Source organism: Mirounga angustirostris, unplaced genomic scaffold (genome assembly GCF_029215605.1).
Source record: "Mirounga angustirostris isolate CCGP_5_RB_7025 unplaced genomic scaffold, mMirAng1.0.hap1 SCAF_5, whole genome shotgun sequence".
In the NCBI taxonomy this organism is placed as follows: Eukaryota; Metazoa; Chordata; class Mammalia; order Carnivora; family Phocidae; genus Mirounga; species Mirounga angustirostris.
Window position 1 is genome coordinate 62,746,140 of NW_026991713.1, and position 23,748 is coordinate 62,769,887.

Here is a 23,748-nt window from a genome sequence, read left to right on the forward strand (position 1 = left end):
AGTAGCACCTAGCATAAAAGAGAGACAGACACAAAAACATACAGGCTTTTTGTTCTCTCTCTGCTGTTCCCAAATCAAACCAAATTTTGACCAAGCCTCTAAATCTAGCTACCAATTTGCATGAAGTACAGGAGACAGAGGATCATGCTAAACTACACTAAAAAATATAATTAGCCAATTCAAAACTGGGCAAAGGACTTGAATAGACATTTCTCCAAAGATGATATATAAGGAAGGAAATTCTGCAATATGCTACATGGATAAACCTTGAAGACATTGTTAAGTGACATAAACCGGTCACAAAGAAACAAATACTGTATGATTTCATTTATATGAAGTAATGAGAGTAGTCAAAAATCATAGACTAGGAAGAATAATGGTGGTTGTCAGGGGCTAGAAGGAGGGGAGAATGGGGAGTTATTGTTTAATAGGTACAGAATTTCAGTTTTATAAGATGAAGAAAGTTAACGTGAATGGATGGTGGTGAATGTGTTTAGTACAACTGCATTATATACTTAAAAGATGGTAAGTTTTATATATGTGTATTTTAACACAATAAAAAATATACCTAGAAAATGAGAAACTCTGTAAAACAAATAACTTAGTTATTTCAACAACATATTTTCAAAAGAAAAAATAAGGATGAAACTACAGATATAAACAAAGAAAAAAGACGAAAAAATAAGAATCAGGAAAATGTGATATTATAGCTATGATTTTTAAAAAATCCCTCTTTCAGAGCTACTAAAACTAGTTTATTTACAGATAAAATTAAGTTTCAAATTTGCTTCAAAATAACTGGGGGCATGGAGAAATGGGTAGGAATATGGATGAAGCAAGACCAGCCATGCTCTACAAACTGTTAAAACTGGCTGATGGGATTCTCAGTGATTGATTATACTATTTTCTCCACTTTTATATATATCTGAAATTTCCTATACTAAGTTTAAAAAAAAAAGGGGAAAGAAAGCAATGCTCTAAAACTTAGTAAGTCAGACCATTTGTTTACATATTACCTGTGGCTCCTTTTGTGCCATAATGGCAAGAACTGAGTAGTTACAACAGATTTCATGATTGGTAAAATCTACAACGTTAACTTTGTGGTCCTTTAAACATTTTTTTTTTTTTAAGATTTTATTTATTTATTTATTTGAGAGAGAGAGAGAGTGAGAGAGAGAGCGCAAGAGGGGGTAGGGTTAGAGGGAGAAGCAGACTCCGCGCCGAGCAGGGAGCCCAATGTGGGACTCGATCCCGGGACTCCGGGATCATGACCTGAGCCGAAGGCAGTCGCTCAACCAACTGAGCCACCCAGGCGCCCCACTTTCTGGTCCTTTAAAGAAAAAGTTTACTGACCTTTGTAAAAGAACTAAATAAAACAGCAGCTCTTTCTGCTCAAGGGTCCTGTCCCTGTGCTATAATAAAACCACCTATTTGCATCAAACAAACAAAAAACCCTAAAACAGATGTAAGAGGGTTAGATTAGGAATCATCAGCCTCACTAACTTGTTAGGAATATCAAGTGAAATAATGCATTTTAAAGCATAAAAACATGACTTTAACAAATGAATGAAAGATATATTTTATGGTCCTTATAAGTCAGGAATTCTCCTTCCCTCAAATTGTAACGAATCAAACAATAAGAAATCCATAATGGCCAATCTTGAAAAATCCTTAAAATATCAAATTGACTTTAATATGACCTAAAAAATTTTTAGCTGTTGCTTTTACTAAAGTAATGTCATACGCTGTAGTTTACCTAAATCTTAATATATCCCATAAGAAACTAAAACCAAGTAAGTAACATTATTTTTTGAATGTGGTCCATTATCAAGAAAATAGTAGCCCAAAGAAACAGACTCCAAGATAACCAGGTACTGGAAATAGCAGACTAAGATTTTAATCTGGCCATTACGAATACATATGGATTAAGAGAAAACTGTGTTCTTAAGGAGCTGAACAAAAAGGGGAATCTCAGCAGAGGGGAAATATTTTTAAAACTGGAAGTTCCATGTGCACCTGGGTGGCTCAGTTGGTTAAGCAACTGCCTTCGGCTCAGGTCATGATCCTGGAGTCCCGGGATCGAGTCCCGCATCGGGCTCCCTAATCAGCAGGGAGTCTGCTTCTCCCTCTCTCGCTCCCCCCTCTTGTGCTCTCTCTCAAATAAATAAATAAAATCTTTAAAAAACAAAACAAAACAAAACAACCTGGAAGTTCCAGAATACAACTTGAAGATGAATAGAAATTATCCATAGAAATTATCCAATCCAAAGAAGAAAAAAAGAGATTGAAGAAAAATGAACAAAATCTCAGTGACACCAAGCAGTCCAATGTATGTGTAATTGTGGAGTCTCAAAAGGAGGGGAGAGAAGTCAGGCAGAAATTCTTTTTAAAGAACTGGTAGTTGAAAATCCCCCCCATCCAGGAGACAAACATCAATGTGCAAAGCCAAGAAGTTTAGCACATACCAAGCAGGATATAAAAAACCCGTACCTTGAAACACAATAGTCAATCTACTGAAAACCAAACATAAAACAAAAAAATATCTTGACAGCAGGCAAAAAAGACCACATTATATAAAGAGAGTAACAATAATGCCTCGCCAGAAACAATAGAGGCCAGGAGACAACAGAGTATCTTTTTTATTTTATTTTATTTTATTTATTTGACAGAGAGAGAGACAGCGGAAGAGGGAACACAAGCAGGGGGAGTGGGAGAGGGAGAAGCAGGCTTCCCGCGGAGCAGGCAGCCCAATGTGGGGCTTGATCCCAGGACCCTGGGATCATGACCTGAGCCGAAGGCAAGACGCTTAACGACAGCCAGCCAGGCGCCCCGACAACAAAATATCTTAAAAGGAAAGAAAAAATTAGAACTATCAATCTAAAATTCCATATCCATGGAAAATACCCATCAAAAATGAGTATGAAATATAGGACAGTTTTAAGATAAGTAGAAACTAAGAAAATTCATCACTGGTAGGCACTGTAAGAAACATCAAATGAAATTCTTTAGGCTGAAAGAACTAATACCAGACAGACCTCATCTACAGGAGGAAGAGCAATAAAAAAAGCTTTCCTGCTTAATTACCAGAGAAAAAAGATGATGAAATGGAAGCAGTTTACCTCAGCTCATATAATAAAAGCTCTACGGGACTCTTCCAGAAGCATATCTTTAGGCCAAAGTCTGCAAGGACTCTTGACCTTGGATATCCATTGCACAAGAGTCTGAATTCTCCCAAATTATCATGGGTAATTTTAGAATCATGGCCATTATATAATTTGCCAATTAATTGTGCACAAAGATATTTTAATAAAATATAGCATTATGGTTTCCTATAATAAGTTTATAAGTATTTAAAATTTTTGTGAAAAATTTAGATAACTGATTCAGAAGAAAACAGTAACACAGCAGATTCCTTATACACAACAGACAAAACCTAAGAGAGAAAAGTTTAAGGTCTAAATAGGAGTTTATTATTTAAAGGCGTTTAAAAAAAAATCAATTTAATTTCACATATTTTAAAAAAACAACTTTAAAATAAAAGTAACTCTCCATTAAAAGATCACTTTTCTTAGGTTAAGAACAGAATTACTAATATTTCCATTTTGTATTTGTATACATTGTACCTATAAAGCAGAAATCAATATATAGTAAATTAATTTACCTCATCAAAGAATAATAAGTAGTAAATAAGTCATGTTAAAATGCTGCAAGAACTGTTTTTTGTTTTTTTGTTTTTTTACTTTTAATACAATATGCTTTATAGATTCAGGAGAAGAATTACAAACAGATCCTGTATTAGATAAGGTGGACTAAATTAATGCAACAAATACACAAAAAATTTAAAAGGCCCGAACACACAAAAATGATATTTCTCTTAATAATAAATTTGACAAAACAGGCAAAGACTTATACACTGAAAACTAGAAGGCAATGCTCAGAAACCAAAGCCTAAATAAATGACGAGAGATACCACGTTAGAAGATTAAATATTATGAAGGTGGCAATTCTCCCCAACTAGAGTCGATGAAATCCCAATCAAAATCCCAACAAGCGTTTCTGTAAAACTGACACTCATTTGAAAATTTATGTGGAAATGTTAAGGACCTGGAATACCTAAAGTAATTTTGGAAAGTCAAAACAAATTTGAGAACTTAGACATTACCCAATCTTATATAACTTTTTATAAAGCTACAGTAATCAAGACATTAGGGAACTGATTTAAAGATAAACATACAGATCAATGGAACAGAACAGAGTCCACAAATACACCAAAGCATATATGATCAACAAAGAGTCAACAAAGTAACCAAGAGTCTTTTCAACAGATAATGTTGGAACAAATGTACATATATTTTAAAAAAGAACCCTGACTCTTCACAACACACAGAAGAAACTTGGAAGTAGATCATAAAATCTAAATGTGAGTATAATCTTAATGTTAAAATATAATACTTCCAGAAGAAATCATAAAAGAAAATATTCATGAGCCTAGAAGACACTGATTTCAGATAAGACAAAAATAATGAACCCTAAAAGAAAAGTGAGATAAAAACAGACTTTATTAGGGGCACCTGGGTGGCTCAGTCAGTTAAGCGTCTGCCTTTGGCTCAGGTCATGATCTCAGGGTCCTAGGATTGAGCCCCGCATCGAGCCCTGCATCGGGTCCCCTGCTCGTGCTTGCTCTCTAAATAAATAAATAAAATCTTAAAAACAGACTTTATTAAAATTAAAAAACTTCTAAAATTTTTTTAAAACTTCTGCTCTTTGGTCAATTAATTTTTGACAAAGGAGGCAAGAATATACAATGGGGAAAAGACAGTCTCTTCAATAAACAGTGTTGGGAAAACTACATGCAAAAGCATGAAACTGGACCACTTTTTAATTTTTAATTTTAATTTTTTTTAAGATTTTATTTATTTGACAGAGAGAGACACAGCGAGAGAGGGAACACAAGCAGGAAGAGTGGGAGGGGGAGAAGCAGGCTTCCCGCGAGCGGGGAGCCTGATCTGGGGCTCGATCCCAGGACCCTGAGGACCTGTGCCGAAGGCAGACGCTTAACGACTGAGACACCCAGGGGTCCCTGGACCACTTTTTTATACCCTATACAAAAATAAACTCAAAATAGATTAAAGACTCAAATATAAGACCAGAAACCATAAAACTCCTAGAAGAAAACAAAGGCAATTAGCTCTTTAACATCAGTATTAGCAATATTTTTTTGGATGTGTCTCCTCAGGAAACAAAAGCAAAAATAAACAAATGGGACTATTTCAAACTACAAAGCTTTTGCACAGTAAAGGAAACCTTATCAACCAAATGGAAAGGCAACCTACTGAATGGGAGAAGGTATCTGCAAATGATAAAAATGATAAGGGATTAATATCCAAATTATATAAATAACTCACACAACTCAAAACCCAAACAATCCAATTTAAAACATGGGCAGAGGACCTGAAGAGACATTTCTCCAAAGAAGACATACAGATGGCCAAAAGACACATGAAAAGATGCTCAACATCACTAACCATCAGGTAAATGCAAATCAAAATCACAAAGAGGTATCTCCTCACACTTGTCACCAGGCTATATTTTAAAAAAAAGAAAAGAAAAAAGGAAGTAACAAATGTTGGTGAGAATATGGGAAAAAGGGCACCCTCTGTGCACTGCTGGTGGGAATACAAAATGATGCAGCCACTATGGAAAAAATATGAAGGTTTCTTGGGACACCTAGGTGGCTCAGTCAGTCAAGTGTCTGCTTTCGGCTCAGGTTATGATCCCAGAGTCCTGGGATCGAGTTCCGCATCAGGCTCCCTGCTCAGTGGAGAGCCTGCTTCTCCCTCTGCCTGCCACTCCCCCTGCTTGTGCTCTCTGACAAATAAATAAATAAAATCTAAAAAAAGTATGAAAAAAGTATCAAAAAATTAAAAATACATCTACCATGATCCAGCAATTCCACTTCTCGGTACTTATTCAAAGAAAACAAAAATGCTAACTTGAAAAAACACACACATCCCTATGTCCACTGTAGCCTTACTTACAACAGCCAAGATATGAAAGCAACCTAAGCGTCCATCGATAGACGAATGGATAATGATGTGGTACACACACAAACATACACAAATATCAGCTATAAAAAAGAACGAAATCTTGCCATTTGCCACATCGATATTATGCTAAGTGAAATAAGTCAGACAGGAAAAAACAAATACTGGTTGATTTTACTTACAGGTGGAATCTAAAAAACAATACAAATGAAACAGAAACAAACTCATGTAGTCAGAGAAAAATCTGGTGGTTGCCAAGGGGCAGGGGTGACCGAGTGGAAGGATGGACAAAAGGGGAAAATTAAAAGGTTCAAATTTCATTATAAAATAAGTTGTGGGGATGTAATGTATACATAGAGAATATAGTTAATAATATTGTAACAACTTTGTATGGTGACATATGGTAGCTTGGTTTATGATGGTCATCAATTCCTATGTATATAAATGTTGAATCACTATGTAGGACACCTGAAACTAATATAATATTGTACATCAACTACATTTCCATTAAAACAACAATAACAAAAACCTCTAAAACTTCTGCTCTTCAAATATGCACTGTTGAGAAAACAAGAAGGCAAATCACAGGCTAGGGGAAATAGATTTGAAATACAAACATACCTGACAAAGAACTTACATCCAGAATATATAAAGAACTCTTATAATTCAATAATAAGACCAACACATTTTTTTAAATAGAAAGAAGATTCAAAAAGTGACTAGATAATCAAACTAAGTATATTTCTACTATTTGGCAATAAAAAAGAATGTACTACCAATACATGCAACAATATGGTTCACTAAAAATAATGGTGAGTGAAAGAAGTCCAGCACAAAAGAGAATATACTGTATGGTTTCATTCATATGAAAACTCCAGAAAAGACAAATCTATAGCTGCAGAAAGCAGATCAGTGATTGCCTAGATTGGTGGTTGGGGATGGTGGGAGAGACTGAGAAAAAACCAATGCACAAGGTTCCCAAAACTAATAAAAATGTATGCCTTAAAACAAATATACCCTATTGTATGCAAAAGTTGCATAAAAACTAAAGTTTTTATGTTGTAAAGTTGATTAAAAAACTAAAATATTTTTTTCTGAGAGGACCTTAGCTAAACTAGACTCAAAATCCAAAGGCATAAAGAAAAAGATTCATCAATCTTATAATCTTGCTATAAAAAATAAATTTCCACAGAAGTACCACTAACACAATAGTCATATCTGATAAGACTAATCACCTCTAAAAACTTATATAATCACAAATCATTAAGGAACTCTTAACAGAAAAACAGCCAGAGGGGCGCCTGGGTGGCTCAGTCGTTAAGCGTCTGCCTTCAGCTCAGGTCATGATCCCAGGGTCCTGGGATCGAGCCCCGCATCGGGCTCCCTGCTCAGCGGGAAGCCTGCTTCTCCCTCTCCCACTCCCCCTGCTTGTGTTCCCTCTCTCGCTATGTCTCTCTCTGTCAAATAAATTTAAAAAAAATTTAAAAAAAAAAAAAAAAGAAAAAGAAAAACAGCCAGAAACATAAGTAGAAAAATCAGAGAATCAACCACAAGAAATTTCAAAGAAATCAAAAATACTAATATGAATTTAAGTTAGTTCTATGTATTAAGTAAAGGCATACACTACTCTTCAACATAGCAATTTCATTTCTAGGAATTTACCCTAAAATTATATTTGCATATACAGACCAAAAAAAAGTATAAAAATTGCAGAATAGTGTCTAATACTTAGAATATCTAGTTCTCAACAAAAAATTACAGAACACACAGAGAAATAGAGAACTATGGACCATTCACAGGAAGAACAGAATTTGATAGGAACCATCCTAAGTAAGCCCAGACATTGGAATTACTGGTCAAAGATGTTAAATCAACTATCTTAAATATGCTTAATGAGCTAATGGAAAGCATGGACAAACCTAAGAGTAATCAGGAAAAAGACATATGAACAAAACAATGTAAAGGAAATCAGTAGGCCTATCCTACGAGAAATATTACTGGGAGTTATTCAGGGTGAAATAAAGATAGCAGAGAGTAACTAAAAGCCGTAAGAAGAAATAACACTGATAAGGATAATTACATAGGTAAATACAAAAGAAAATATTATTATACTTTTGGTATACAATTCCTCTTTTTCCTTATCAGATTTAAAAGAGAAATGAATAAAACAGAGAAGTATAGAAGCAGAGTATTTGTATACTACTGGAACTAAGCTGGTATTATTCACATGAGGTTGTTATAAATTTAATCCTCACCAAGACAACCATACACACACACACACACACACACACTATATATTTAAAAATACATAGAACAGGAAAGAAGGAAATCAGAATTGGAAATCAAAAAGGCAACAATAGAAAAAATGTGAGGTGGGGGGCACTTGGGTGGCACAGTCCTTTAAGCGTCTGCCTTCAGCTCAGGTCATCATCTCAGGTCACGATCCCCGTGTTGTGCTCCCTACTCAGCAGAGTCTGCTTCTCCCTCTCCCTCTGCCTCCCCTCCCCCTCCTCGTGCTCTCTCTCAAATAATCTTAAAGAAAAATTGAGGGGAAGACAGAAAACCCATGAAAGACATACAGAAAACAAAAACAAATACCAAAAGTGGAAGAAGTATCTTTCATTATCAGTAATTATTTTAATGTAAATGAATTAAACTCTCCTATTCAAAGGCAGAGACTGGCAGATTGAATTAAAAAGCAGGGTCCATCTATATGCTATCTATAACAGATTCATTTTAAATTCAAAGACACTGAAAGTAACAGGATGGAAAAGGACATTCCAAGCAAATAGTAACCAAAATACATCTAAGACGGCTATACAGTTGACCCTTTCAACAACACAGGTTTGAACAGCATTTGTCTACTTATATGCAGATGTTTTCAATAAATACAGTACAGTACTGTAAATGTACTTTTCCTTTATTTTTTTTAAAGATTTTTATTTATGTATTTATTTTTTTGAAGATTTTTTTTGAAGATTTATTTATATGACAGAGAGAAAGCACAAGCAGGGGGAACAGCAGGCAGAGGGAGAGGGAGAAGCAGACTCCCCACGGAGAATGGAGCACGATGCAGGGCTCAATCCCAGGACCCCGGGATCAGGACCTGAGCCGAAGGCAGATGCTTAACCGACTGAGCCACCCAGGCGCCCCAAGATTTTTGTTTATTTATTTTAGAGAGCGTGAATCCATGCCTGCGTATGAGTTGGGGGAGGGGTGGAGGGAGAAAGAGAGAATCTCAAGTAAACTCCTTGCTGAGCACAGAGCCTGACCTGAGCTGAAATCAAGAGTTGGATGCTTAACCAACTGAGACTCTAAGGCATCTTCCTTTATTTTAATAACACTTTCTTTTCTTTAGCTTACTTTATTCTAAGAATGCAGTATACAATACATACAATATATAACATACATCTGTTAATCGACTGTTTATGTTATTGGTAAGGCTTCCCATCAAGATGAGGCTATTAGTTCTAAATTTTTGGGAGTCAAAAGTTTATGTGGAGGTGCCTGAGTGGCTCAGTTGGTTAAAGTGTCTGCCTTTGGCTTGGGTCATGATCCCGGGGTCCTGGATTTGAGCCTCACATCAGGCTCCCTGCTCAGCAGAGAGCCTGCTTCTCCTTCTTCCTCTGCTGCTCCCCCTGCTTGAGCTCGCTCTCTCTCATACATAAATAAAATCTTAAAAGTTATATGTGGATTTTCAACTGCCTGGGAAAGGACAGGTCAGCACTGCCACGCCTCTTGGTTGTTCAAGGGTCAACTGACTTTTTATTATTAGGCAAAACGGACTTTAAGTTACAAAAGGTTACAAGAAACAAAGGACATTATATACTAATAAAAGGTTCAATCCAGCAAAAAGATAAAATATAAATATATGTATCTGCCATCAGAGCCCGAAGACATATAAAGCAAACACAAGAGCTGGATGCTTAAACTACTGAGCCACCCAGGTGCCCTAGGATTCTATTTTAGATGGTAGCTCTGGTAGCAACTGGAGAATGGAAAAGTGGGGGGAAAGCTGAAGGCATAACAGTTAAAAGGCTACTCTAATTGTTGAAGCCTAAACAATGGCAGTAATAATTGAAACAAGTTTTAAAGGTAGATTCCGTGGGATCTGAGAAAAGATAAGACCTATAAAGACAGTGAGCAAGTGTCATCAATGATAATTCCCAGATTCCCAAACAGATGAACATAAATGTGGTGATACAATTAATTTTGAGATGAGGATGACAGTATTGAGAATGTTTTCCACCTTTGTTACTAAAAAATTATTCCTGCTCCTCATTTTGATTATCTTACAAGTTGTCAATCAGAATCTAACTAAAACTTCATGCTGTCTAAAGGTAGGCCTTTGGAAAGAATTGCTACCCTGTCAACTAATTTTCTAGCACATTATATGAAATTTCTTTAAAATCATTACAGGTTTTATAAAATATTATCCATACGTGTTTTAAATTCTCAAATAGACAAGCAACAAAAATTTTCTGGTTCACACTAGCTCACTTACAAACATTTTCTTACCATGATTGGCTTGCCCTGAAATGTTTTAACTTCTTCTCTTAAGTATTTAAAAGCCTGTTAACAAAGCAGAAAGAACTTTTATTAGCATTCAAACATTTCACTAAAGCCATCTTTATTCTATCAAGAGTTGGTATTAGCAACCATCTCCAAACTAAACAATAAAAAATTCTGAAGTCAATTCCATTATGCAGGTGATAAGGAATGAAAAAGTAAAAACACTCCAGTTGAAGTTCACACTTACTATAGATTAATGCAGAAAAAAAAAATGCACAAAAAACAGACCCCAAATTTCTCTACATATTTACAGTCTTCTAAGATGAAAAATTAAAAAAAAAAAAATCAGTGGGGTGCCTGGCTAGCTCAGTTGGTGGACTATGCAACTCTTGATCTCGGGGTCTTGACTTCGAGCCCCACACTGGGGTAGAGTTTACTTTAAAAATCAATCAGTCAATTGGGGCGCCTGGGTGGCTCAGTCATTACGCGTCTGCCTTCGGCTCAAGTCATGATCCCAGGGTCCTGGGATCGAGCCCCACATTGGGCTCCCTGCTCAGTGGGAAGCCTTCTTTTCCCTCTCCCACTCCCCCTGCTTGTGTTCCTGCTCTTGCTATCTCTCTGTCCAATAAATAAATAAAATCTTAAAAAAAAAAAATCAATCAGCGAGTGGTTTTAAAATGCTATTAGATATATTTTTGTTTTTATGTTTCAATGGATTATTATTTCTCTTTAAGTTGGACATGACAACAAGAGTAAAATCATTAATGTCAAAATTCCAATAATCAGAAAGGAAGTTATATATTTATTGTGGGCCTAGTGCGTATATACTAGAAATACCAACTACTGAGTACGTGGTTCCCAATCTTTAAATTAATTTTAAAATTGTGTGTTAATTTTTTTATTGATATGAAACCAACTTCTTTTTTTTTTTAAAGATTTTATTCATTTGACAGAGAGACACACAGTGAGAGAGGGAACACAAGCAGGGGGAGTGGGAGAGGGAGAAGCAGGCTTCCTGCCGAGCAGGGAGCCCGATGCAGAGCAGGGAGCCTGACGCGTGGCTCGATCCCACCAGGACCCTGGGACCATGACCTGAGCTGAAGGCAGACGCTTAACAACTGAGCCACCCAGGTGCCCCAGGAAACAAACTTCTTAAATTGAAACTGAAAAAGCTTTAGGAAAATGATCAAAAAGGAAACCAATTAAGAAGCACAACCAAGGGGCGCCTGGGTGGCTCAGTTGGTTAAGCGACTGCGTTTGGCTCAGGTCATGATCCTGGAGTCCCGGGATCGAGTCCCGCATCAGGCTCCCTGCTCGGCGGGGAGTCTGCTTCTCCCTCTGACCCTCCCCCCTCTCATGTACTCGCTCTCTCTCATTCTCTCTCTCTCAAATAAATAAAATCTTTAAAAAAAAAAAAAAAAAAGAAGCACAACCAAGAAGTTGAACAAGGTGCTCAATAGCTCAACAGTCTTTACAAATATTGCTGTGAGCACATATTTTCTCCATTAAAATATACCACTACTTCTTTTATCACCAGGACTTCAAATCAGAAGGAAAGTTTTTCTCACCTGTTGTGCATCTGTGTCTGACTGGAAAGTGATATACCAGTTGCTATTGTGTGCAAACTCACAGCTTATCACCTTGGGGCAGTTTTCATTCTTGAACAAAGCTTTAACTTCCTAAAAAAGAAAAACTTTAGTGTAAATTTTGAATATGATTTAGAGATAGAATCTTATTTTAATATCAGCAAAACTGAAGCATTTCACTCTTAGTGGCAAGCTAAATTTTCCTTAACAGTAAAATCTCTCTAGACCTGCCATTATCCAAAAAAGGAAAAGTATGTCCTCCATTAACATTTTCTAGTGCTTATTTATTTTCATGCATTCTCATTCAATCCAGATGCTCTGTCTACATCAGTCACAGATACGAACTCTGTGCAAAGATAGTTTTGCTTTTCCATAATTGAAACTGAAATTTCAATAACTGAAACCTAAAACAAATATATGTATTTCAAAAAAGATGATTATCAAAACTCAGAACTGTGTAGAAATTTATAAAAAGAAAACAACTGGAAGTCAACATTAAGTATCTCTAAACGGTTACAGAAAGAAAGGAAACATTTACTGAAATCCCATGTAGGGTGAGACACAGATTTAACCTGAAAACAACCCTGTTTTAAAGATTTTATCATTATCCATTTTACAGCTGAGTAAATGGTACCTCAAACTGTTTAACTTACTCACACTATGACAAAGAACTCAAATCCAGATTTGTATGCCTCCAAACTCCATTTTGTCTAATACCTACCTGAGTTCAAGGAGAAATTCAATAATAACCATTAATTCCCAAATATTGAAGAATCTTATCAGGTTAAAGTGCCCACAAAATACCAAAATATCACAAGGTATCCATTTTTAAAAAGGTAATTACTAAGCTGATGGGACAATCAACATGATAACAGTGAAGTCTAACCTGTAGTCTAATTCCCTCAAATTTTTGCTACACTGAATTAAAAAAAATTACGTCTCTACTTATGATGAAATTTGCTTGGGTCAAATACTACTCGAAATAAATAGTGTGCAACCAGCTGAGTTTTGTGACATTTGTGAAAGTGGTGAAATATCACCAAGTTCAGTTAATAAAATTCTCATCCAGTCCAGAATTACATTTCTGTAATCATAGAACTATCTGTGGAACTGTTAGACTGCCACCCACTGATCTCTACCTTCAAAAATCCAGATATTCTCCAAATATTTCTAATTCTCTTAAATGTATAATGAATTGATTCATTTATTTAAATCTTTTCATTTTCAGCCTTTATTATTCTTTTTTTTTTTTAAAGATTTTATTTATTTATTTGAGACAGAGAGAATGAGAGAGACAGAGAGCACATGAGAGGGGGGAGGGTCAGAGGGAGAAGCAGGCTCCCTGCCGAGCAGGGAGCCCGATGCGGGACTCATCCAGGGAGTCCAGGATCATGACCTGAGCCGAAGGCAGTCACTTAACCAACTGAGCCACCCAGGTGCCCCAGCCTTTACTATTCTTTAGGAAGAGCTATGCTCATAGATTTACTTTCCCAAGTATAAAAAAAGAAGTCTGGATCTAAAGTAATTTGTTCCACCTGACAGGAACCTTTAAGGTCACCACCCCAAATCCCTTATGTTAATTTGAATTTCAGTGATTACTGCCTAGGCTGACTTTCTCTGGCTATCTTAGTCATCTGCACTTCTTTTACTTTTTTTAAATCAACGGTATGTTGCTGCCTTGTTCCTTTTTATTTATTGCTTTTCGTGTGTGACCTATGTATTCAGAATATAAATTACAATAATTATAAAAATAATAATATGAGCTAATCTTAGATTTGTTTTACATGCCAAGTACTGCTCTAAGTTCTTTATATACTAACTCACTTATTTCTCACAATTTTATGAGTTACTTATTACTATTATCCCATTTAACAGATGGAAAAAAAAACAAAGCAAAACAGGTTAAGTAACTTATGCAAGGTCATAGAGTTATCAAGTGAAAAGTTGGAATTTAAATCCAGGCAGCTTGGCTCTAGAGTGCAGGCTCATATATCCTACACTGTTTCTTAATAATGCAAATATTCTTCCCATTCTGCAATTTTCCTTTCAATCTGTTACTTTTGACATATAGTTCATAATTTTTAAAAAGAAGGTCTATCTAGTGACAGTTTCTTTTCTAATTTCTCTCACTGTTTCTAAGTTTAGGAAATCTTTATTCTGGAGAGTTAATACTGAATGAATCTGGGCAAAAAGATTAACTACTAATGTGCCACATTTGTTAGGTGGCAAGAATCTAAAAATTCTTTTTTAAATGGCTAACCAATTACCATATATCAGTTACTAATTAATCCTCCCCATCTTTAACTTATTATCATTAACATGGCAACTTAGTGTGAAGTCCTGTGGTTTACTGGTTAAGAAACATAGGCTTTGGAATCTGAGAGAGCGAGTTCAAATCAGATTCTGTCATTTAAACCGCCCATGTGTCTTTAGGCAAGTTATTTAACCATACAAAGGCTCAGTTACTTATCTGTAAAACAAGAGATAACAAAACCTTAGGCTTTAAATTACCATAAAGTACACAGCACAATACTTGGTAGAACCTAATTACTAAATAAATGTTATCATACATACATTACTATATAAAAGGGTCTATTCCAGGATTATACTGTTTCATTCAAATACTATTTTATTCCTTTACCTGTACCACACCATCTTTATGACTGCAACTCTGCTTTATATTTGCTAGCTAGTAGAATTAGTCTTGAATCTTATTTTTCTTCTTCATTCCTAAGTTTATTCTTTCAGATTAATCCTCAAGTTCCCAAAAGAGCCTATTTATATTTTAATTGCCAGTCAAATCAATAAATTGAGAACTAGTAACACTGCAATACTCAGTCCACCATTCTAAGAACATGGAATTATATCTTCCTCCTCCCTCTGTACCATTCTTCCAGTGTTTCAGAATTTACAAAACAAAATTTAACCTAGTCACATAATTGATATGAGGGCACTGACTTATACTTTGTTTACCTTCAATTTGAACAGTTAAAGAACACTTAGCTTAATGAGATACCACCTCACACCAGTCAGAATGGCTAAAAGAGAAAGGGGAACCCTCCTACATTGTTGGTGGGAATGCAAGCTGGTGCAGCCACTCTGGAAAACAGTATGGAGGATCCTCAAATAGAGCTACCATATGACCCAGCAATTGCACTACTGGGTATTTACCCCAAAGATACAAATGTAGGGATCTGAAGGGGTACATGAACCCTGATGTTTATACCAGCAATGTCCACAATAGCCAAACTATGGAAAGAGCCAAGATGTCCATCAACAAATGAATGGATAAAGAAGATGTGGTGTATATATATATAATGGAATATTATGCAGCCATCAAAAGGAATGAAATCTTGCCATTTGCAATGACGTGGATGGAACTGGAGGGTATTATACTGAGCGAAATAAGTCAATCAGAGAAAGACATGTATCATATGACCTCACTGATATGAGGAATTCTTAATCTCAGGAAACAAACTGAGGGTTGCTGGAGTGGTGGGGGGTGGGAGGGATGGGGCAGCTGGGTGATAGACATTGGGGAGGGTATGTGCTATGGTGAGTGTTGTGAATTGTGTAAGACTGTTGAACCATAGACCTGTACCTCTGAAACAAATAATATATTATATGTTTAAAAAAAAAAAAAAAGATAGCAGGAAGGGAAAAACGAAGGGGGGGAAATCGGAGGGGGAGATGATTGGACTATGAGACTGTGGACTCTGAGAAACAAACTGAGGGCTCTAGAGGGGAGGGGGGTGGGGGGATGGGTTAGTCTGGTGATGGGTATTAAAGATGGCATGTACTGAATGGAGCACTGGGTGTTATACGCCAACAATGAATCATGGAACACTACATCAAAAACTAATGATGTAATGTATGGTGATTAACATAACATAATAACATAAAATTAAAAAAAAAACCACTTAGCTTTAACAATGCTTAATAATTTACCTCTATAGGCGTTGTTTCAGGAATCTCTCTAAGAATCACAATACAACGCTTATGACTTGGTCTCACTTTCTCGCCCTTCTCATCAACTTGTACCATAGGAGAAGCTGAAATTTAAAAAAGTTTCATTCAAAAGTGACAAGGAGAGATATTAATATTGCCATTAAAAACTATTCATTTCTATTTCCAAGTGAATAAATTAGCAGAGAAATTAAATTGTAGAACCAAAGATTACAGTTGTAACAAAATATTTTTAGATTAATATACAAGAACACTGTCAAGTGTTATTCTTTGAACAAATATACAGAGTACCTACTTTGCGTCTTGGCACTGTGTTGGGGTTGAAAAACTTTCAGGAGTATACAATACATATCTAACAAGGTAAAATTACCCTGTGTATAATTACTGAATTCTGGATTTCTGGAGATAATAAAAATCAGTGTACTTGCATTCTACTCTTGTAACTGGATGACAGTATTGCATTCTGACATGTGAAGAAATTCTTAAAATTCAAGTCTAAGAAGCACTTAAACCAAGAATTAAACTCAAATGATTATAACTTTCCCTTGATTTTAACATATTTATTCTTAAATACTATTACAGACACTGAGAAGCCATCTTTTAGATGCTGATTTTGAGGAAATATTTAATGAAGATAGTACAATCTAACCAAAACTTTTATTCCTAGTCCCGTCAGAGAGATAATATGCCACACCTCTCTGAACAGGTAAGAAGTGAGAATAAAAGAAAAAGGGAAGAAGAGTTGGGCTTAAGTAAGTACTAGATTCTAGCCCTTAGTGGAGGATTCTGCTGGTGTCTTGGCTGATTTTTTTCTGATTACAAGACTGGGTTGTTTTAAGAAACCACTGCACAAACCAATCAGAGATTTCATAAATGTTTTTAGCCCTCTGAGAATGGAAATCTACTCTCATAAAGCCTATTATTGTACTTGGTATATTTAACTTTTAAACATTTTCAACAACACATTTCATATAAAAATGAAGAGCTGCCTTTATTCAGTCAAGTAGTTAAAACTTTGGTAAGGTTTTGCTAAGAAAGGTTAGCAAGAAATACTGATATAAGACATAAAGACCATTAAAAATGCTTAGAACCTCAAATTCTTTACCAAACTTTAGAGTTTGGTAAAGTCAAACTACAGACTGCAATTCTTTAACAGGTTGTGAAATCAATTTGGGGGGGGAAAAAGTTAATTCCAAGCATTTAGTATTAATCTGAATAATTAACATTTCAGTTGTATGTGGGTATGTAGTGTATGTACTGGGCTATAGCGTAAAATGTACTTCTTACTTGGGTTCAAAAGTTTGAAACAATGCTTTAGAAGATGTGATAATGATACATGTAACTTTCTAATAGCCTAGAAAACAGATTTAATTGCTTATACTTGGAGTAAGTGGGTGATGAACAAACAAGGTACAGAAGTGATATAGAAGCTATATACCAAGTCAGTAAAAATAAAGATAAATTATTGGAACAGAATAACAAAAAACAGGGAGTTAACAATTCCCTGCCTGAGAAGCATAGCTTAATGTATAGAATTGTGGAATCGGGGCACCTGGGTGGCTCAGTCGTTGGGCGTCTGCCTTCGGCTCAGGTCGTGATCCCAGGGTCCTGGGATCGAGCCCCGCATCGGGCTCCCTACTTGGCGGGAAGCCTACTTCTCCCTCTCCCACTCCCCCTGCCTGTGTTCCCTCTCTCGCTGTCTCTCTCTCAAATAAATAAATAAAATCTTAAAAAAAAAAAAAAAGAATTGTGGAATCACTATGTTGTATACTTGAAAAAATACATTATATGTCAACTACAATTTAAAAAAATAAAAATAAAATGGCCAACAAAACCAAAAAATTCCCTGTATGATCAGAAATCAGAAGAATATTTAGCTTTTTGACGTAAAAAAATAGCTATAGCTACAAGGTATGATTTACATACATCTCAACACTTCAAGAATTAGATCAGGGTCTGTGGTCAGCTTTTTTATTTCTTCCATGTTGGCAACTGTCCAAATTGGGATGAACTGATCACTGTCCATTTGAGATATCAGGTAAAGATCCTTTGACAAATTTTCTCTGAAAGGAATAAACAAAAGCAAGAGTCCCATAAAACAAAGAATTCTTAAAAAAGCAGCTAAAGAAGTGTCTTATTCACTTCTGTCACTTAGTTAAACAAAATTATGCTACCAGAAATAACACAGTGAACTCTGAAAATACATAATACACAACAAATATACTCTAACAACTTTCAGAAAGTTTCTGAATCACCAAATACATCATGCCCAAAATTCTGAACAAGGGAACTTTATGGAATTATATTGATATGGAAAGAGGCTTAATAAAGTATTACATACAGTGTAGTTCCATCTTATAAACAGTTTATCACTGATGTTAGAATATGCATATGGGGAAAATTAGAGCTTCAATCATGAATTTAACTGTAAAGGATTTAAAATTTCTAAATGTTTGTGGGGCGCCTGGGTGGCTCAGTCGTTAAGCGTCTGCCTTCGGCTCAGGTCATGATCCCGGGGTCCTGGGATCGAGCCCCGCATCAGGCTCCCTGCTCGGCGGGAAGCCTGCTTCTCCCTCTCCCGCTACCCCTGCTTATGTTCCCTCTTTCGCTGTGTCTTTCTCTGTCAAATAAATAAATAAAACCTTTAAAAATAAAAAATAAAAATTTCTCAATGTTTGTATTTTTAAAGTATGTTTGACTTTTTATTTAAATTTAATAAATTTAAAACTAAATTTAAAACATTTAAAAGATTCTTTAAGATACATTTCTTAAAAAGATAGAAACACTTCTATCTTACATATAAAATCTCATGTAACAAATTGAAGTAAAATCATACTCATGTTGTCTTATTCACATCAGATCTTTGAAGCAGTCTAGTTATAAACAGCTGGAAGTCTTTGCTTAAAAGCCCCCTTTTCTCAATGACCCTATTTAAAACTGAAACCACCCAAGCACTCTTGATTCCCCTTCTCTTAATTACAGTGTTCTAAATTTTTTTCCAGTGCTTACCACTTAGCACACTTCTAAGTTTATTATGCTTTTTAAAAAAATTATTTTTGTCTCCTCCAGCCAGAATACAGGTTCCATGAAGAATCTTTGTTGTTCAAAATGTATTTCAAGGCCCTAGTGCCTGGCAAAGGGTAGGGCCAAAGGCCTCTACATTCAAGTTTTATTAAAATAAAGTAGTAATTACTTTTTAAAAATTACAATTGCCGGGGCGCCTGGGTGGCTCAGTTGGTTAAGCGACTGCCTTCGGCTCAGGTCATGATCCTGGAGTCCCGGGATCGAGTCCCGCATAGGGCTCCCTGCTCGGCAGGGAGTCTGCTTCTCCCTCTGACCCTCCCCCCTCTCATGCTCTCTCTCTCTCAAATAAATAAATAAAATATTTTTAAAAAATAAATAAATAAAATAAAAAAATAAAAATAAAAATTACAATTGCCAACAGGTTGTTTTGGGGGCAAAAAATAATAGAGAAGATACCAGCAAAGGTTAAACTCACTTTAGCATAAATGGAGGAACATGGTAATAACATCTTCATCAAGATATTCTTTTTTTGCTGTTTATTAGAGAGGGCGGGGTAGAGGGAGAGGAAAAGACAGAATCTTAGGCAGACTCTATGCCCAGAGCAGACCCCAACATGGGCTCAATCTCACAACCCTGAGATCATGACCTGAGCTGAAATCAAGAGTCGGACGCTAAATTGACTAAGCCACCCAGGCGCCCCTGTACATATATTTACATAACTAAAAAGTTGTAGCCTAAATCAACTCTGACTTTCAGCATGTCTGTTCTTATAAAACCTTAGTCAAACTTTTTTTTTTTTAAAGATTTTATTTATCTGAGACAGAGAGAGAGCATGAGAGAGAGAAAGATCACGAGTACGGGGGAGGAGTAGAGGGAGAAGCAGACTCCCCGCTGAGCAGGGAGCCTGACGTGGGACTCAATCCCAGGACCCTGGGATCATGACCTGAGCTGAAGGCAGACGTTTAATGACTGAACCACCCAGGCACCCCAAACCTTTTTTTTTTTAAGATTTTATTTATTTATTTGAGAGAGAGTGAGAGAGTGTGCATGTGTGTGATCGTGCATGAGCAGGGGTAGGGTCAGAGGGAGAGGGAGCAGCAGACTCCATGCTCAGCATAGAGCCTGACATGGGGCTCGATCCCATGATCCTGAGGTCATGACCTGAGCTGAAGTCAGATGCTTAACCAACTGACACACCGAGATGCCCCAACTTTGGTTAAATTCTTAAAGAAACCGTATCTCATCAGAAGTCAAATTAATGGATATAAATCACATCTATTTACATCTATGATTTGACTATTCATGATTAATTCCTGATATGTGCTAATAACACTTTTGCTGAGCCACAAGCGTCAATCATATAGTTTGTTTAAACTGTACCAAAGTTCTGAGTAGGATGTGGTAGATCATGACAAACCAGTGCTCCTATTGCAACAACTAAAAAAGCCTGGCTAAATTACAAAAATCACATTCTGGAGATGAAGGAAAGAAGCTACAAGAACAAAATGGAGGGCGCCTGGGTGGCTCAGTTGGTTAAGCGACTGCCTTCGGCTCAGGTCACGATCCTGGAGTCCCGGGATCGAGTCCCACATCGGGCTCCCTGCTCAGCAGGGAGTCTGCTTCTCCCTCTGACCCTCCCCCCTCTCATGCTCTATCTCATTCTCTCTCTCAAATAAATAAATAAAATCTTAAAAAAAAAAACAAAATGGAATTCCAGAAAGATGGTCTTTTCTTCCTGAGGGGGTCTGCAGATACGGGACCAGGGGGAAACCAGCAGAGTTTTAGGCAGTTGCACAGGACTGGCACTGTGAATTGGAAACTAAAGGAGCTCCTAACATACAGCAGATTTCCCCCCATATAACATTTCCTGAGTTCTAAGGAGGAAGGTGGGAGACTGGGAGCCAGGCTAAAAAGGCAGAGTAACATCTCTGTGGTTTTGTGGAAGTTCCAGTGGAAGGAAGAAACTCTCATCAAACACAAGAGAGGTCTCCCCCACAAAACATTTGCCAGATTTTGAAGCTTACAGGGTAAGAGACTAAAGAGCTAATCTCAACCCTCTCAAGAACAGGACTAAATCTCCCTTGGTGTTTCAGAACTGAAGTAACAGAAAACAGACAACTTCCAAATCAAGACTGAAAAGGTCACGACTAAGGAACAGAGATAAATCAGAGGTAGATGGAGTCTAATTACAGTGGCTGCTCAGTCCTAACCCAGCTCAATTCCTGACTGGACTGACAATCAATCTGCTTCTGCCTACCAGAAGAAAGCTCAAATCTTGTCTAGAGGGAAAGATCTTATCACTTGCAGCTCCTAGCTGCTTTTACATGTAATGTTCAGCGTATAATCAAAATTTCTAAGACATTAAAAAAGGCAGGAAATTATGAGAGAACCGAGAGAAAAAACTCAAATATAAGCAGACACACAAATGATCCAGTTAGTAGGCAAAGATTTTTAAATAACTATTACAAATATATTACAGAAAATGAATTGTATTGCAGGAACAAATGACTAAAGACAGACAGAAACTCCCGCTTTTATCATTTTATCCTGTACTAGACTATAAAGGCAAAGAATAAAAAGGAGGGAAAAAAGGAGGAACTATTTAGGATAAAGAATCAATTAAACCTGAGTCAAGAGCATATTATGTGTAAAGAAATAAAGAAGTCTAGGGGCACCTGGTTGGCTCAATAGGTAGAACACATGACTCTTGATTTCAGGGTCATGAGTTCAAGTCCTATGCTAGGAATTGACCTTACTTAAAAAGTAAATAAATTAAAAAAAGAGGGGCGCCTGGGTGGCTCAGTCATTAAGTGTCTGCCTTCGGCTCAGGTCATGGTCCCGGGGTCCTGGGATCGAGCCCCGCATCAGGCTTCCTACTCTGCGGGAAGCCTGCTTCTCCCTCTCCCACCCACCCTGCTTGTGTTCCCTCTCTCACTGTGTATCTCTCTGTCAAATAAATAAATAAAATCTTTTAAAAAAATAAAATAAAATAAAAAAGAAATAAGAAGTCTGTGATAAAATCCAGGTTTCTAGCTTGAAAAATTGGTTTACCGGTCCTACCTCTCACCACGTATAAGAAAAATAGAAGGCATTACCTTTGCATGCATATCCAAACTTCTCTTTATTTTGGAAGGGGCAGTTTTACAATACTGAAGTTTTATGACATCTAAACTATAACTACATAATTGTTATCTGTAAATAAGACATCTGGAGGGGTGCCTGGGTGGCTCAGCTGGTTAAGTGTCTGACTCCTGGTTTTAGCTCAGGTCATAATCTCAGAGTCGGGAGATTGAGGCCCATGTCAGGCTTGTGCTCAGCACAGAGTTGGCTTGAGATTTCCTCCCTCCGCCTCTGTCCCTCCCCTTGCCCCATGCACGCACTCTCCCTAAAATAAATAAATAAAATCTTAAAAAAAAAAAAAAAAAAAGGGGACGCCTGGGTGGCTCAGTCAGTTAAGCATCTGCCTTCAGCTCAGGTCATGATCCCAGGGTCCTGGGATTGAGTCCCACATCAGGCTCCCTGCTCAGCGGGGAATCCGGAATCCGCTTCTCCCTCTGCCTGCCACTCCCCCTGCTTGTGCACGTGCTCTCTCTGACAAATAAATAAAACCTTAAAAAAAAAAAAAAAAGACATCTTGAAACGTTTGCCTGAAAGAACTCCTTATTTAATAGAAGACACTAGTAACATAAATTCTATGCCCATCATAACTCCATGATCAAAGGTTACACAAGCTAGCTACTAAAAAGATATATTAAGAGATAACCACTGTTTTGAGAACCGTAAACCTGAGTATGTTTCTAGGAAAAGTATCCAATACCCAATCCAAAAGTAATCCAATCCAGTATTTCATTATCTTTTCTACTAAGACTAGATCCTTTGCATATCCAATTAGAGACTACATCTTTAAATTTAGTTCACTGAAGGAAATTAAAACCACCATTCTTCCACTCTATTTCACAGGTATTTCACATCTATTAACCAAACAATTCAAAAAATGAGAAATCTCAATAAAAGAAATATGAATAACATACCGGGAGAAACAGAATTCCAATTGTTTCTTCAGACATTCTTTTAGGTCTTCTGTAGAAATTGCTGAATTACCTTCCCCTGAAGGTAGAAAACAGAGGAAAAAAGTTAATACCAAATTACCATAGGTAGTAAACACTGCATAAAGTTGTACTCAAAATACATCACAAAGTATGCACAAATTAAAATTCACAACAAAACTATTATTTTTAAGTTCAACTGAATTCTAACAAAGTCTAATTTCAACCTATCTATTCTTTCTTTAGATAGAGTTCAGACCGTTTAAAATTATTTTTTTTAAAGATTTATTTATTCATAAGAGACAGACAGAGAGAGGCAGAGGGAGAAGCAGGCTCCCCACTGAGCAGGGAGCCCAATGCAGGACTCAATCCCAGGACCCTGGGATCATGACCTGAGCCGAAGGCAGACACTTAACCATCTGAGCCACCCAGGCGCCCAGTTTGAAATTATTTTATCAAGTAATGAACAAAGCACCATTAATACTAAAGGTACTTGGCTACCCTACGTAAAACACTACCCTAAAATCTTTAAAATTGTGATAACTACTGGGGCGCCTGGGTGGCTCAGTC

The 23,748-nt window shown here is 36.7% G+C and overlaps 1 protein-coding gene across 9 annotated transcripts in view; it reads right to left on the minus strand.

Moving 5' to 3' along the window:
* LARP4 (La ribonucleoprotein 4) overlaps window positions 1-23,748 on the minus strand; it is a 203,806-nt gene that overhangs the window by 21,143 nt on the left and 158,915 nt on the right. For 8 of the 9 annotated variants that reach the window (XM_045873463.3, XM_064591253.1, XM_045873459.3 and 5 more), the window contains 5 exons: window positions 23,164-23,239; window positions 18,035-18,171; window positions 16,091-16,194; window positions 12,125-12,235; window positions 10,563-10,616 (listed from right to left, as the gene is read on the minus strand). In XM_045873463.3, the coding sequence (XP_045729419.1) occupies window positions 10,563-10,616; window positions 12,125-12,235; window positions 16,091-16,194; window positions 18,035-18,171; window positions 23,164-23,239 (482 nt within the window). Of the gene's footprint in view, window positions 1-10,562; window positions 10,617-12,124; window positions 12,236-16,090; window positions 16,195-18,034; window positions 18,172-19,607; window positions 19,947-23,163; window positions 23,240-23,748 lie in introns of those variants that run through there. The other variant, XM_045873464.3, reaches the window with a different exon arrangement.